Below are 13514 nucleotides of genomic sequence, written 5' to 3' on the forward strand. Positions count from 1 at the left end.
GCGTGGAACTCATTACCGGACTCTGTAGTGTCATCCCCAAACCCCCAACACTTTACCCTTAGATTATCTACGGTTGACCTATCCAGATTCCTAAGAGGTCAGTAAGGGGCGAGTACAAGTGCACTAGAGTGCCTTCCGTCCCCTGTCCTATTGCTCTCCTATATCTCCTATACCTTTCTTCTATTCCTATATCTCTTCTTCTATTCTTTCATTGATGTGTTCTATTCCTATATCTTCTCTTCTATTATTTCTTAGATATATTTTACTATGAGTATCTCCTCTATAACCTTCATCATGTATTTTACTATGTGTATATAGATATATACCCACTAAAACCCTCATTGTGTATTGGACAAAATAAATAAATAAAAATAAAATAAAATAAATCAAGAGAAGAATGTTCTAAAACTTCAGATCGTCCAAAATGCAGCCGTGCGAGCAGTTTTGGGCCTTCCAAGACATGCCCATATCTCGCCATCACTCCGCAGACTGCATTGGCTGCCGATTGGTTTCCGGACACAATACAAAGTGTTGGTTATGGCCTATAAAGCCCTACATGGCATAGGACCGGACTATCTACGAGACCGCCTTCTGCCGCACAAATCCCAGCGACCGGTGAGGTCCCACAGAGTTGGTCTCCTTAGAGTCCCGTCGACTAAACAATGTCAGCTGGTGGGACCTAGGGGAAGAGCCTTCTCTGTGTGGGCCCCGGCCCTCTGGAATCAGCTCCCCCTGGAGATTCGCACTTCCCCCACCCTGCTTGCCTTCCGAAAGAGCCTAAAAGCTCATCCTTGCCACCAGGCTTGGGGTTTGTAGATCTTTCCCCTGACCAACGAATGTTTTTTAGTATGATTGTCGAATGAATGGTTAATGGAAGTTTTTAAATTAGAATTCTTAGGGTTGTTTTTTAATGTATTATTAATTGGATGGCTTATTGTTGTTTCTTGTATATGCTGTGAGCCTCCCCGAGTCCTCGGATAGGGGCGGCATACAAATCCAATTAAATAAATAATTAAAGAAAAGAAAACTAAACTAAGCTAAATTAAATTAAATTAAATTAAATTAAATTAATAAATATTTCTTCACCCAGAGGGTCCTTGGTTGATGGAATTCCCTTCCAGAAGAGGTCGTGACAGCTGTCAGCCTGGATAGCTTCAAGGCAGGATTAGACAGATTCAGGGATGCCAAGTGTATCATAGGTCGTTCTTGAAACAGATATCCAAGTGCTGCCTCTATGTTGGTTGAGGCAGGCAGGGTTCCCTTGGGTACCATTTGTTGGGGGTCAAGAGAAAGGGAGGGTCTTGCCTTCTCTTTCTGCTCAAGATCAACATGGACAATTGGTGGGCCACTGTGGGACACAAAATGCTGGACTCGATGGGCTTTGGCCCGATTCAGCAGGGCTCTATTATTATTATTATTATTATTATTATTATTATTATTATTATTAATTAGATTTGTATGCCGCCCCTCTCTGAAGACTCGGGGCAGCTCACAACAGCAATAAAAACAATATAGCAGTGGAACAAATCTAATATTAAAAACATATAAAACCTTATCATTATTTTAAAAACCAAACAGCACATTCATACCAAACATAAAACAAAGTATAAAAAAGCCTGGGCGAAAGGTGTCTCCACTCCCCCATGCCTGGTGGTATAAGTGAGTCTTGAGTAGTTTATTTTTTTATTTATTTGATTTTTATGCCGCCATTCTCCTTAGACTCAGGGCGGCTTACAGCATATTAGCAATAGCACTTTAGTTTACGAAACACAGGAAGGGTGGGGGCAGTTCTAATCTCCGGGGGGAATTGGTTCCAGAGGGCCGGGGCCGCCACAGAGAAGGCTCTTCCCCTGGGGCCCACCAAACGACATTGTTTAGTCGACGGGACCCGGAGAAGGCCAACTTTGTGGGACCTTATCGGTCGCTGGGATTCATGCAGTAGCAGGCAGTTCCGGAGGTACTCTGGTCCAAAGCCATGCAGGGCTTTAAATGTCATAACCAACTCTTTGAATTTTGACCGGAAACTGATTGGCAGCCAATGCAAGCCACGGAGTGTTGCAGAAACATGGGCGAATCTTGGAAGCCCCACGATGGCTCTCACGGCCGCGTTCTGCACGATCTGAAGTTTCCGAACACTTTTCAAAGGTAGCCCCATGTAGAGAGCGTTGCAGTAGTCGAGCCTCGAGGTGATGAGGGCATGAGCGACTGTGAACAGTGACTCCCTGTCCAAGTAGATTTCAGCCTCATGCGTATTGTCTTCTTATGTTCTTATGTTAGAAAAAGATTCCGCGCATACAGAGAACTTCTGACACGCAAAGTCAATGGGGAACCCAGTTCCCCTTAACAACCATGTCACTAAATGAGTAACTGTAGTGATTCAATTAACAACGGTGGCAAGAAAGGTCCTAAAGTGAAGCAAAAAAGATCGTCTAGCAAATGGACACGTGAGACTGATTTGGGATTATAAATTGAGGACTATATCCTTTATTCCAAGAGATGCTCGGCTGACTTGAAAGCTTTTCCCTGAGTCATAAAAGCAGAATAAAGCATTAAAAAAAATATTTAATACTAAATAGCAATGTTCTGGCCCATTTGGGACCTGGTGCGGCTCGACTTCTGGCTGCAAATCAAATCCCGAATTTGCTTGCCAGGTTACCAGCTTCTGCAACTCAAGCCGACAGCGTAAAACAGGGGGGTTAAAACAGGCGTTTAGCAATTTGAGCCCCAATGAAATACAGGCAGTCCTCAATTTACAACAGCCCACTTAGCGACCAAAGTTACAACGGTGTCTGTTGCGCACATAGCTTCAGTTTTGTCGTGTCCATGTGTGTGCAACACAAAACACACAACCCAGCGTGGTTTTTGCTAGTGCATATACGCAGGAAGCAAAAACACACTGGAATCTCACAAGGGGATTTTTTTTTGGCTTTCACACATGCACAGAAGCGAAAAACCACCGAAACCTCGCGCATGCGTCCGCTTGCAAAAGTTTGCGCATGGACATGAAGCAAAACTACAAAAAATTGTGGAGGGGGGGTAAATTGGCACCAGTAGAGGTCGCACACAAATTGTGCAATCCGAGTCTTCGGGAGAGGGGCGGCATACAAATCTAATAAATTATTATTATTATTATTATTATTATTATTATTATTATTATTATTATTCGTTTGGCAAATAATCATTGTCGTTTGGTGGGCCACAGGGGAAGAGCCTTCTCTGTGGCGGCCCCGGCCCTCTGGAATCAATTCCCCCCAGAGATTAGAATTGCCCCCACCCTCCCTGTCTTTCGTAAACTACTCAAGACTCACTTATACCGCCAGGCATGGGGGAGTTGAGACACCTTTCCCCCAGGCTCTTTTATATTTTGTTTTATGTTTGGTATGAATGTGTTGTTTGGTTTTTTAAATAATGATAGGGTTTTATATGTTTTTTAATATTAGATTTGTTCTACTATAATATTGTTTTTATTATTGTTGTGAGCCACCCCGAGTCTGCGGAGAGGGGCGGTATACAAATCTAATCAATTATTATTATTATTATTATTATTATTATTATTATTATTATTATTAATCTGGCAGCCACTACCAATGTGATTTAATGACCATGTTGTTGTTATTGTTGTATTATATTATTATTATTATTATTATTATTATTATTATTATTATATTTGTATGCCGCCCCTCTCCATAAACTCGGGGCGGCTCACAGCAATAATAAGAACAATGTACAATAACAAATCTAATATTTAAAAATATCTTAAAAACCCCTTTTTTAAAACAAGACATACACACAAACATACCATACATAAATTATATAGGCTTGGGGAGATATCTCAATTCCCCCATGCCTGACGGCAGAGGAGGGGTTTTAAGGAGTTTCCGAATGGCAAGGAGGGTGGGGGCAATCCTAATCTCCGGAGGGAGCTGGTTCCAGAGGGTCGGGGCCGCCACAGAGAAGGCTCTTCCCCTGGGTCCCGCCAGATGACATTGTTTAGTCAACGGAACCCGGAGAAGGCCAACTCTGTGGGACCTAACTGGTCGCTGGGATTCGTGCGGCAGAAGGCGGTCCCGGAGATATTCTTGTTGTTGTTGTTTTTGTTGTTATTATTATTATGTCAATACAACACAACAAATGAGATCACTATGCTGGATTTATTATTATTATTATTATTATTATTATTATTATTATTATTATTATTATTATTCCTAAGCAGGGGGTTGGACTAGACAACCTCCAAGGTCCCTTCCAACTCTTGTTGTTATTATTATTATTATTATTATTTAAATTATTATTATTATTATTATTATTATTATTATTATTATTATTATTTATTGGATTTGCATGCCAACCTTCTCCGAAGACTTTGGGGTGGCTAACTAAGTGTTCCTAACTTATCAACTGGCAGTGATTCACTTAACAACCAGTGGCAAGAAAATCAGGATAAAGCTGACTTGAGGAATGTCTCGCTTAGCAACTTGAATTTTAGGTTCAGTTGTGGTTGTATGTCGGGTCTTTTTCTGATCACTAGGAAACAATCTGCAAACGGCAGGTGAACTTTGGCCAGTTGTTGGCTATATTTTTCAGGCAATAAGCATGTATTTTCCATAGACTGGAATCACAGCAGTTAAATATTTATTAAAATGCATTAGCGAAAGGAGAACAGAAAGCGAAAAAATTCCCCCCAATGCACGCATGCTAGGCTGACCCGTGCGATGGATTTTTTTTAATTGGTACATGCATCATAAAAATTGATCCATCGATTAGCCTGTGATATTTCAGCGCTCTTTGTAACTAACGGCAGCAAATGCTGGTTTTAATTTTAGATCTCTTTTGCAGGCTGGAAGTCTAACCAACAAGGGGCAGGTATCGCTTGGCTTAATAGGCGCGTGCTCCGTTCTAGGGCGCCCTCCAAAATTTATCCAGGGAAAAAGTCCCATTAAGCTGAGAGGTAATGACTTGGGAATAAGCGTCTATGAGATTGCACCATTTACAGCAAAACTCGTTGACTTAAATAGCAGGTCTTGATAAGCATGCAAGGCAAGGGCTCCGTTCTCACAATGGTTCCCTTCAGGCCGTACTCAACTTACACCCATTTGTTTAGTGACTCCCAGCATCCCTGTGGCCATGGGGTTAAAATTTGAGGGCTTAGGGACTGATGTGTATTTAACATGGTTGGCACTGTCTGAGGGTCATTTGGGACACCGCTAGCTAGCTTTCAACATAAGGAGAGGAAGGGAACGCCTTGGTCTCTTCAGCCTTGGAAGATGGTGTTGAAGGGTGACTTGATCAAGGTGTATTATTATTATTATTATTATTATTATTATTATTATTATTATTATTATTATTATTATTATTATTTAGATTTGTATGCAACAAATCTAATAATTTACAATATAAAATATTTAAAAACCCCATTATTAAACAAACATACACACAAGCATACCATACATAAATTGTATGGGCCCGGGGGAGATATCTCAGTTCCCCCATGCCTGACGACAAAGGTGGGTTTTAAGGAGTTTGCGAAAGGCGAGGAGGGTAGGGGCAGTTCTAATCTCTGGGGGGGAGCTGGTTCCAGAGAGTCGGGGCCACCACAGAGAAGGCTCTTCCCCTGGGGCCCGCCAACCGACATTGTTTAGTTGACGGGACCCGGAGAAGGCCCACTCTGTGGGACCTAATCGGTCGCTGGGATTCGTGCGGCAGAAGGCGGTCTCGGAGATATTCTGGTCCGATGCCATGAAGGGCTTTAAAGGTCATAACCAACACTTTGAATTGTGACCGGAAATTGATCGGCAACCAATGCAGACTGCGGAGTGATGGTGAAACATGGGCATACCTAGGGAAGCCCATGACTGCTCTCAAAGCTGCATTCTGCACGATCTGAAGTATAAAATCCTGCATGGGACAGAAAAGGTGGAGAGAGAAAAAATCTTTTCTCTATCCCACAATACTAGGAGGGGGCCCTCCCTGAAGCTCACAGGTAAGAAAGCGAGGACAAATCAAGGGAAATATTTCTTCACCCAGAGGGTCCTTGGTTGATGGAATTCCCTTCCAGAAGAGGTCGTGACAGCTGTCAGCCTAGATAGCTTCTAGGCAGGATTGGACAGATTCATGGATGCCAAGTGTATCATAGGTGGTTATTGAAAGGGATGTCCATGTGCCACCTCTATGTTGGTTGAGGCAGGCAGGGTTCCCATGGGTCCCATTTGTTGGGGGTCAAGGGAAAGGGAGGGTTTTGCCTTCTCTTTCTGCTCAAGATTGGACAATTGGTGGGCCACTGTGTGACACAGAACGCTGGACTCGATGGGCTTTGGCCCGATTCAGCAGGGCTCTTCTTATGTTCTTATGGGAAAGAAAGGAAAGGAAAGGAAGAAGAGGAGGGGAGGAAGGAAAGGAAAGGAAGAAGAGGAGGGAAGGGAGGAGAGGGGAGGAGAGGAGAAGAAAGGAAGAAGAGGAGGGAAGGAAGGAAAGGAAAGGAAGAAGAGGAGGGGAGGAAGGAAAGGAAAGGAAGAAGAGGAGGGAAGGGAGGAGAGGAGAGGAGAAGAAAGGAAGAAGAGGAGGGAAGGAAGGAAATGAAAGAAGGAAAGGAAAGGAAGAAGAGGAGGGAAGGGAGGAGAGGAGAGGAGAAGAAAGGAAGAAGAGGAGGGAAGGAAGGAAAGGAAAGGAAGAAGAGGAGGGAAGGGAGGAGAGGGGAGGAGAGGAGAAGAAAGGAAGAAGAGGAGGGAAGGAAGGAAAGGAAAGAAGGAAAGGAAAGGAAGAAGAGGAGGGAAGGAAGGAGAGGAGAGGAGAAGAAAGGAAGAAGATGAGGGAAGGAGAGGAGAGGAGAAGAAAGGAAGAGGAGGGAAGGAAGGAAAGGAAAGAAGGAAAGGAAGAAGAGGAGGGAAGGAAGGAGAGGAGAGGAGAAGAAAGGAAGAAGATGAGGGAAGGAGAGGAGAGGAGAAGAAAGGAAGAGGAGGGAAGGAAGGAAAGGAAAGAAGGAAAGGAAGAAGAGGAGGGAAGGAAGGAGAGGAGAGGAGAGGAGAAGAAAGGAAGAAGAGGAGGGAAGGGAGGAAAGGAAAGAAGGAAAGGAAAGGAAGGAGGAGGAGGGAAGGGAGGAAAGGAAAGGAGGAAAGGAAAGGAACGGAATTCTCCCAAACCTGAATGGGGAAAGGCTCCTTTAACCAATACACACCATTGCCAGGCAAACCCCATACTTAGAAATCGCCCAAACTTCCCTTCCCTTCTATATGTGTGTTCTGAGTGTTTGGTTTTTAAATGTTTGCTTTTTAAAATATTTTAAATTAATTATTCTGGATTTAGAAATGTTTTATACATTGTATTTGGTTGTGAGCCTCCCCGAGTCCACAGAGAGGGGCAGTATATAAGTCCAATAAATAAACAAATATGTTCAACCTCCCCCACCCACCCACCCCCCACAACCACGTTTCACCTGTAAGGCCACCCACCTGCTCACTTATTTCCGGCCCGTAGCGTAGCTCCATCACAAAATTCTCACAGTTCTGGCTGCTCAGGGTGTACGGCATCTCCTTCCCGACCAGTTCCTCCGTCTGCCACAGGATCTTGGAGAGGGGGAGCGGTGGGTGGGTCTCGTCATGTTTATTGTTGACTCGGTACCGGTCTTTCCGGACCACGTCTTCCAGCCAATCCTTCTTCACGCAAACTCTCTCGGATAAGATGGCCAGAGGGCTGGGGGAGCCATCGGCAAAATGCTCACCTGGAAAAAAAAGAACAAGGTCAACCCTGAAGGTCATCTGCCCGGAAGTCATCTTGGAGCTTCAGCGCTGCTATCTTCGAGGCCGCCTTCGGCCGCACGAAACCCAGCGACCAGTTAGGTCCCACAGAGTTGGCCTTCTTCGGGTCTGGCGGGACCCAGGGGAAGAGCCTTCTCTGTGGCGGCCCCGGCCCTCTGGAACCAGCTCCCCCCCCCCCCGGAGATTAGGATTGGCCCCACCCTCCTCGCCTTTCGTAAACTCCTTAAAACCCACCTCTGCCGCCAGGCATGGGGGAAGTGAGACATCTCCCCTTGCCTATGTAGTTTTATGTATGGTATAGAAACATAGAAGTCTGATGGCAGAAAAAGACCTCATGGTCCATCTATTTATTTATTATTTATTTATTTATTATTTATTATTTAGATTTGTATGCCGCCCCTCTCCACAGACTCGGGGCAGCTCACAACAAGACACAACAATTCATAACAAATCCAAATAACTTTAAAATATTTTTAAAAGAATCTAGTCTGCCCTTATACTATTTCCTGTACTTTATCATAGGATGGATAGATGTTTATCCCAGGCATGTTTAAATTCAGTGACTGTGGATTTATCTACCACGTCTGCTGGAAGTTTGTTCCAAGGATCTACTACTCTTTCAGTAAAATAATATTTTCTCATGTTGCTTTTGATCTTTCCCCCAACTAACCTCAGATTGTGTCCCCTTGTTCTTGTGTTCACTTTCCTATTAAAAATACTTCCCTCCTGGACCTTATTTAACCCTATGTTTGTGTGCATGCTTTTTAAATAATGGGGTTTTTAGACCACTTGTTCATCCCCTACGTATAGGGCCCAATGCGGGCAAGAAGAACGGAATATGTCAATAAAATCTCCGGGCTTCAATTCCTCCTGGAAGACACAAAAGTCTAAACTCAGTGGCCATCACTAGAAACATAGAAGATTGACGGCAGGAAAAGACCTCCTGGTCAATCTAGTCTGCTCTTATACTAATTCCTGTATTTTATCTTGGGATGGATCTATGTGTGTTTGCTTTTTAAATAATAGGTTTTTAGACTTTTAGAAACATAGAAACATAGAAGACTGACGGCAGAAAAAGACCTCATGGTCCATATAGTCTGCCCTTATACTATTTCCTGTATTTTATCTTACAATGGATATATGTTTATCCCAGGCATGTTTAAATTCGGTTACTGTGGATTTACCAACCACGTCTGCTGGAAGTTTGTTCCAAGGATCTACTACTCTTTCAGTAAAATAATATTTTCTCATGTTGCCTTTGATCTTTCCGCCAACTAACTTCAGATTGTGTCCCCTTGTTCTTGTGTTCACTTTCCTATTAAAAACACTTCCCTCCTGAACCCTATTTAACCCTTTAACATATTTAAATGTTTCGATCATGTCCCCCCTTTTCCCTTCTGTCCTCCAGACTCTACAGATTGAGGTCATTAAGTCTTTCCTGATACATTTTATACTTAAGACCTTCCACCATTCTTGTAGCCTGTCTTTGGACCCGTTCAATTTTGTCAATATCTTTTTGTAGGTGAGGTCTCCAGAACTGAACACAGAACTCCAAATGTGGTCTCACCAGCGCTCTATATAAGGGGATCACAATCTCCCTCTTCCTGCTTGTTATACCTTTTAATATCAGATTTGTTATTTGAGACTTTTAATATTAGATTTGTTACTGTTATAATGTTTTATTACTGCTGTGAGCCGCCCCGAGTCTGCGGAGAGGGACGGCATACAAATCTAATTAATAATGATAATGATAATGATAATGATAATGATAATAATAGTCCAGCGATGGGCTTCTATGGGTATGGTCCAGGTACACAGAACCGGTAGAGAAATTTTGGTCAGGTATGCAGAACAGCAACAATCTCCCGGGGGACAGCTGGTTCCAGAGGGCCGGGGCCACCACAGAGAAGGCTCTTCCCCTGGGTCCCGCCAGACCTGGAGAAGGCCAATGATTTTTTTTTTTTTTTTTCCCCTTCTGGCCTCTGGGTACAGAAACCTAGAAGACTGATGGCAGAAAAAGACCTCATGGTCCATCTAGTCTGCCCTTATACTATTTCCTGTATTTTATCTTAGGATGGATCTATGTTTATCCCAGGCATGTTTCAATTCAGTTCCTGTGGATTGACCAACCACGTCTGCTGGAAGTTTGTTCCAAGCATCTACTACTCTTTCAGTCAAGTAATATTTTCTCACGTTGCTTCTGATCTTTCCCCCAACTAACCTAAGATTGTGCCCCCTTGTTCTTGGGTTCACTTCCCTATTAGAAAACGCTTCCTTATTTCCAGGTTGAATCTCTCCTTGGTCATTTCCATCCATTATTCCTTGTTTATCCTTCTGATGCCTTGGAAAACAGCCTGAACCCTTCCTCTCCGTGGCAGTCCCTAAAATATTGTAAGACTGCTATCCTGTCACCCCTGGTCCACCTTTCCCCTAGAGTAGCCATGCCCAGTTCCTGCAAATGCTCTTTGTAGACTTCTGGAAGCAAGCTGTTCCACTGGTTAACTATTCTACCTGATGGCGGAGTAAAAAGCCATTCTCTCTTTCCCACCTCCAAAGATTAAAATACTTACATTCTGTTATTAAATGGACCACTTGCTGATCCCCTACGTATAGGGCCCAATGCGGGCAAGAAGAACGGAATATCTCAATAACATCTCCGGGCTTCAATTCCTCCTGGAAGACACAAAAGTCTAAACTCAGTGGCCATCACGAGAAACATAGAAGATTGACGGCAGGAAAAGACCTCGTGGTCCATCTAGTCTGCCCTTATACTATTTCCTGTATTTTATTTTAGGATGGATATGTGTTTATCCCAGGCATGTTTAAATTCAGTTACCAACCACGTCTGCTGGGAGTTTGTTCCAAGCATCTACTACTCTCAGTAAAATAATATTTTCTCACGTTGCTTCTGATCTTTCCCCCAACTCACCTCAGATTGTGCCCCCTTGTTCTTGTGTTCACTTTCCTATGAAAAACACTTCCCTCCTGAACCTTATTTAACCCTTTAACATATTTAAATATTTCGATCATGTCCCCCCTTTCCCTTCTGTCCTCCAGACTATACAGATGGAGTTCATGAAGTCTTTCCTGATACGTTTTATGCTTAAGACCTTCCACTGTTTTTGTAGCCCGTCTTGGACCCGTTCAGTTTTATCCATCCCTTTTTGTAGGTGAGGTCTCCAGAACTGGACACAGTCTTCCCAATGGGGTCTCACCAGCGCTCTATACAGCGGGATCCCAATCTCCCTCTTCCTGCTTGTTATACCTCTAGCTATGCAGCCAAGCCTTCTGCTCGCTTTCCCTACCGCCTGACCGCACTGTTCTCCTACTGACAAGACAGAGTCCTCAACTTACAACTAGGCCTCTTGAAGTTACCACGGCAAATGGAAAAAAAAGTGACCTATTGACCTAAGTCAATACAACATCAACTACCCTACCCATGTTCCCCTTCCTACAGTTAGACCAAAAGTGGCCTTAGCACAGGGGTAGGGAACGTTGGCTCTTCTATGACTTGTGGACTTCAATTCCCAGAATTCCTGAGCCCATCATACTAGCTCAGGAATTCTGGGGGTTGAAGTCCACATGTCATAGAAGAGCCACTTAGGCAGGTTCAATGCTAGTTCTTGGCTTATAACTGTAATTGGAACCCAGAACCAAAGGACTTTGTTTATCCATAGCAGCTCTCATTGAGGAAGAAAAAAAAAACAAAGTCCAGGCCTAGTGGACAATTGACATCACACAAGTGTGAAAATTGTGCTTTTACTTTGTTGTCATTTATGGCCCAGTATTCTAGCCAGATTCTCTTTTTCCAGCTGTTTGTTGCCTACCTTCCCTGCATGCCAAGCATTGCTGCACATATGGGGTGCACCCTGCCCAATAAACCTCTTTTTCTTTGCAAAGATCCTGGGGTTTTTTTTTTAAAGAGACAGACACCTTTTCAAAAATAAGAGGTGGAATTCACACTTTTGGAGTTCTTCTTTGGAGCTGTAGCATCACCTGCTGGTTATTGGATTTACTGCACTTCCCCACCCCCACCATAAAAAAAATAGATAAAAATAGAAATTTGGAGCATGCCCTTCTAGTTAAAAAAAAAGAAATCCTCTCGCTAGTCCTGACAGGTAGACTATGCTGAGAGACAGAGGGATTGATTTATGCCAATGCAATCATTCAGAGACAAGCTGGAAAAATACATATAAGCCTGTCTTAAATCCAACAATTATAACAGGTGTTTGGAGGTCTACAATAACAGAAACAGAGAGTTGGAAAGGGACTTTGGAGGTCTTCTAGTCCAACCCTCTGCTTAGGCAGGAAACCCTGTACCATTTCGGACAAATGGTTATCCAACATCTTCTTTAAAACATCTTCTTTAAAACTTCCAGTGTTACAGCATTCACAACTTCTGGAGGCAAGCTGTTCCACTGATCAATTGTTCTAACTGTCAGGAAATTTCTCCTCTGTTCTAAGTTGCTTCTCTCCTTGTTTAGTTTCCACCCATTGCTTCTTGTTCTACCCTCAGGTGTTTTGGAGAATAGCTTGACTCCCTCTTCTTCCTGGCAACCCCTGAGATATTGGAAGACTGCTATCATGTCTCCCCTGGTCCTTCTTCTTATTAAACTAGATATAATTCTTCTTAAAAACTTCTAGTGTTGGAGGATTCACAAATTCTAGAGGCAGGTCGTTCCACTGATTGATGTCCTTAGTTCTAAGTTGCTTCTCTCTTTGTTTATTTGTTTTTATTCATTTATTTCATCTAGTGCGCATTGGTAATATATACTGCTCAACAAAACAAATGGAACACTTAAATAACACATTATAACTCCAAGTAAATCAAACTTCTGTGAAATCCAACTGTCCACTTAGGAAGCAACACTGATTGACAATCAATTTCACACACTGTTGTGCACATTCAACTTTGTACAGAACAAAGTATTCAATGAGAATATTTCATTCCTTCAGATCTAGGATGTGTTCTTTGAGTGTTCCCTTTACAGTATTTATTTATTTTGAGCAGTGTACATAGATATAACATTGTTTATATCTATAAGATGGGTACTGATAAGAGAGAAAAATTAGGACGGGACGGTAGGCACACTGGTGCACTTATGCATGCCCCTTACTAACCTCTTAGAAATCAGGAGAGGTCAACAGTGGACAGTCTAAGGGTAAAGTTTTGGGGGTTTGGTGATGAAACAACAGTCTGGTAGTGAGTTCCATGCATCAACTACTCAGTTACTAAAGTCGTATTTTCTACAGTCGAGTTTGGAGCGGTTCATTTTGAGTTTGTATCTGTTCTTTTATATATATATAGATCACGGAAGCATAGTCACCCAATCTATTTGCTACATTCAAAGCAAATCTCCACCCCCACACTACATGCTAAGAAGAAATGTCAGTTGCTAATATTCATTTGCAAAAACACAAAGATTGGAACTCCAGCCTGATGATGGTGAATGTGATTTCACCGAAACGTCGCATAGACATGCAAAACATTACACAGGGCAAAACCCGAACTCAGAACAATCTACATATATATATATATATATATATATATATATATATATATATATATATATATATCGACAAACATACAAACAACGTTAAACATTTATACTTATCTACATGCATAATAATTAATATTTTACAATTCTGTTTTTTTTACATTATATTTCCTTAATACTAATTCCTTTTCTTGGTTTTTTTTTTCCTATACAGTTATACAGTTTCTCCCACACTCTGTAGTACGTAGTTCTTATTTTGTTTATC

At 42.5% G+C, this 13514-nt stretch overlaps 1 protein-coding gene across 1 annotated transcript in view; it reads right to left on the reverse strand.

Moving 5' to 3' along the window:
- Window positions 1-2484: 2484 nt before the first annotated feature.
- Window positions 2485-13514, reverse strand: part of LOC139175458 (phospholipase A and acyltransferase 3-like) — a 16661-nt gene continuing 5631 nt past the window's right edge. The window contains exons 2-4 of the mRNA XM_070766582.1: window positions 10322-10424; window positions 7446-7714; window positions 2485-2523 (exon numbers count right to left, since the gene is read on the reverse strand). Of these exons, the coding sequence (XP_070622683.1) occupies window positions 2485-2523; window positions 7446-7714; window positions 10322-10424 (411 nt within the window). The remainder of the gene's footprint in view (window positions 2524-7445; window positions 7715-10321; window positions 10425-13514) is intronic.

The sequence above is a fragment of the Erythrolamprus reginae genome, chromosome 13 (assembly GCF_031021105.1).
Source record: "Erythrolamprus reginae isolate rEryReg1 chromosome 13, rEryReg1.hap1, whole genome shotgun sequence".
NCBI classification, from domain to species: Eukaryota; Metazoa; Chordata; class Lepidosauria; order Squamata; family Dipsadidae; genus Erythrolamprus; species Erythrolamprus reginae.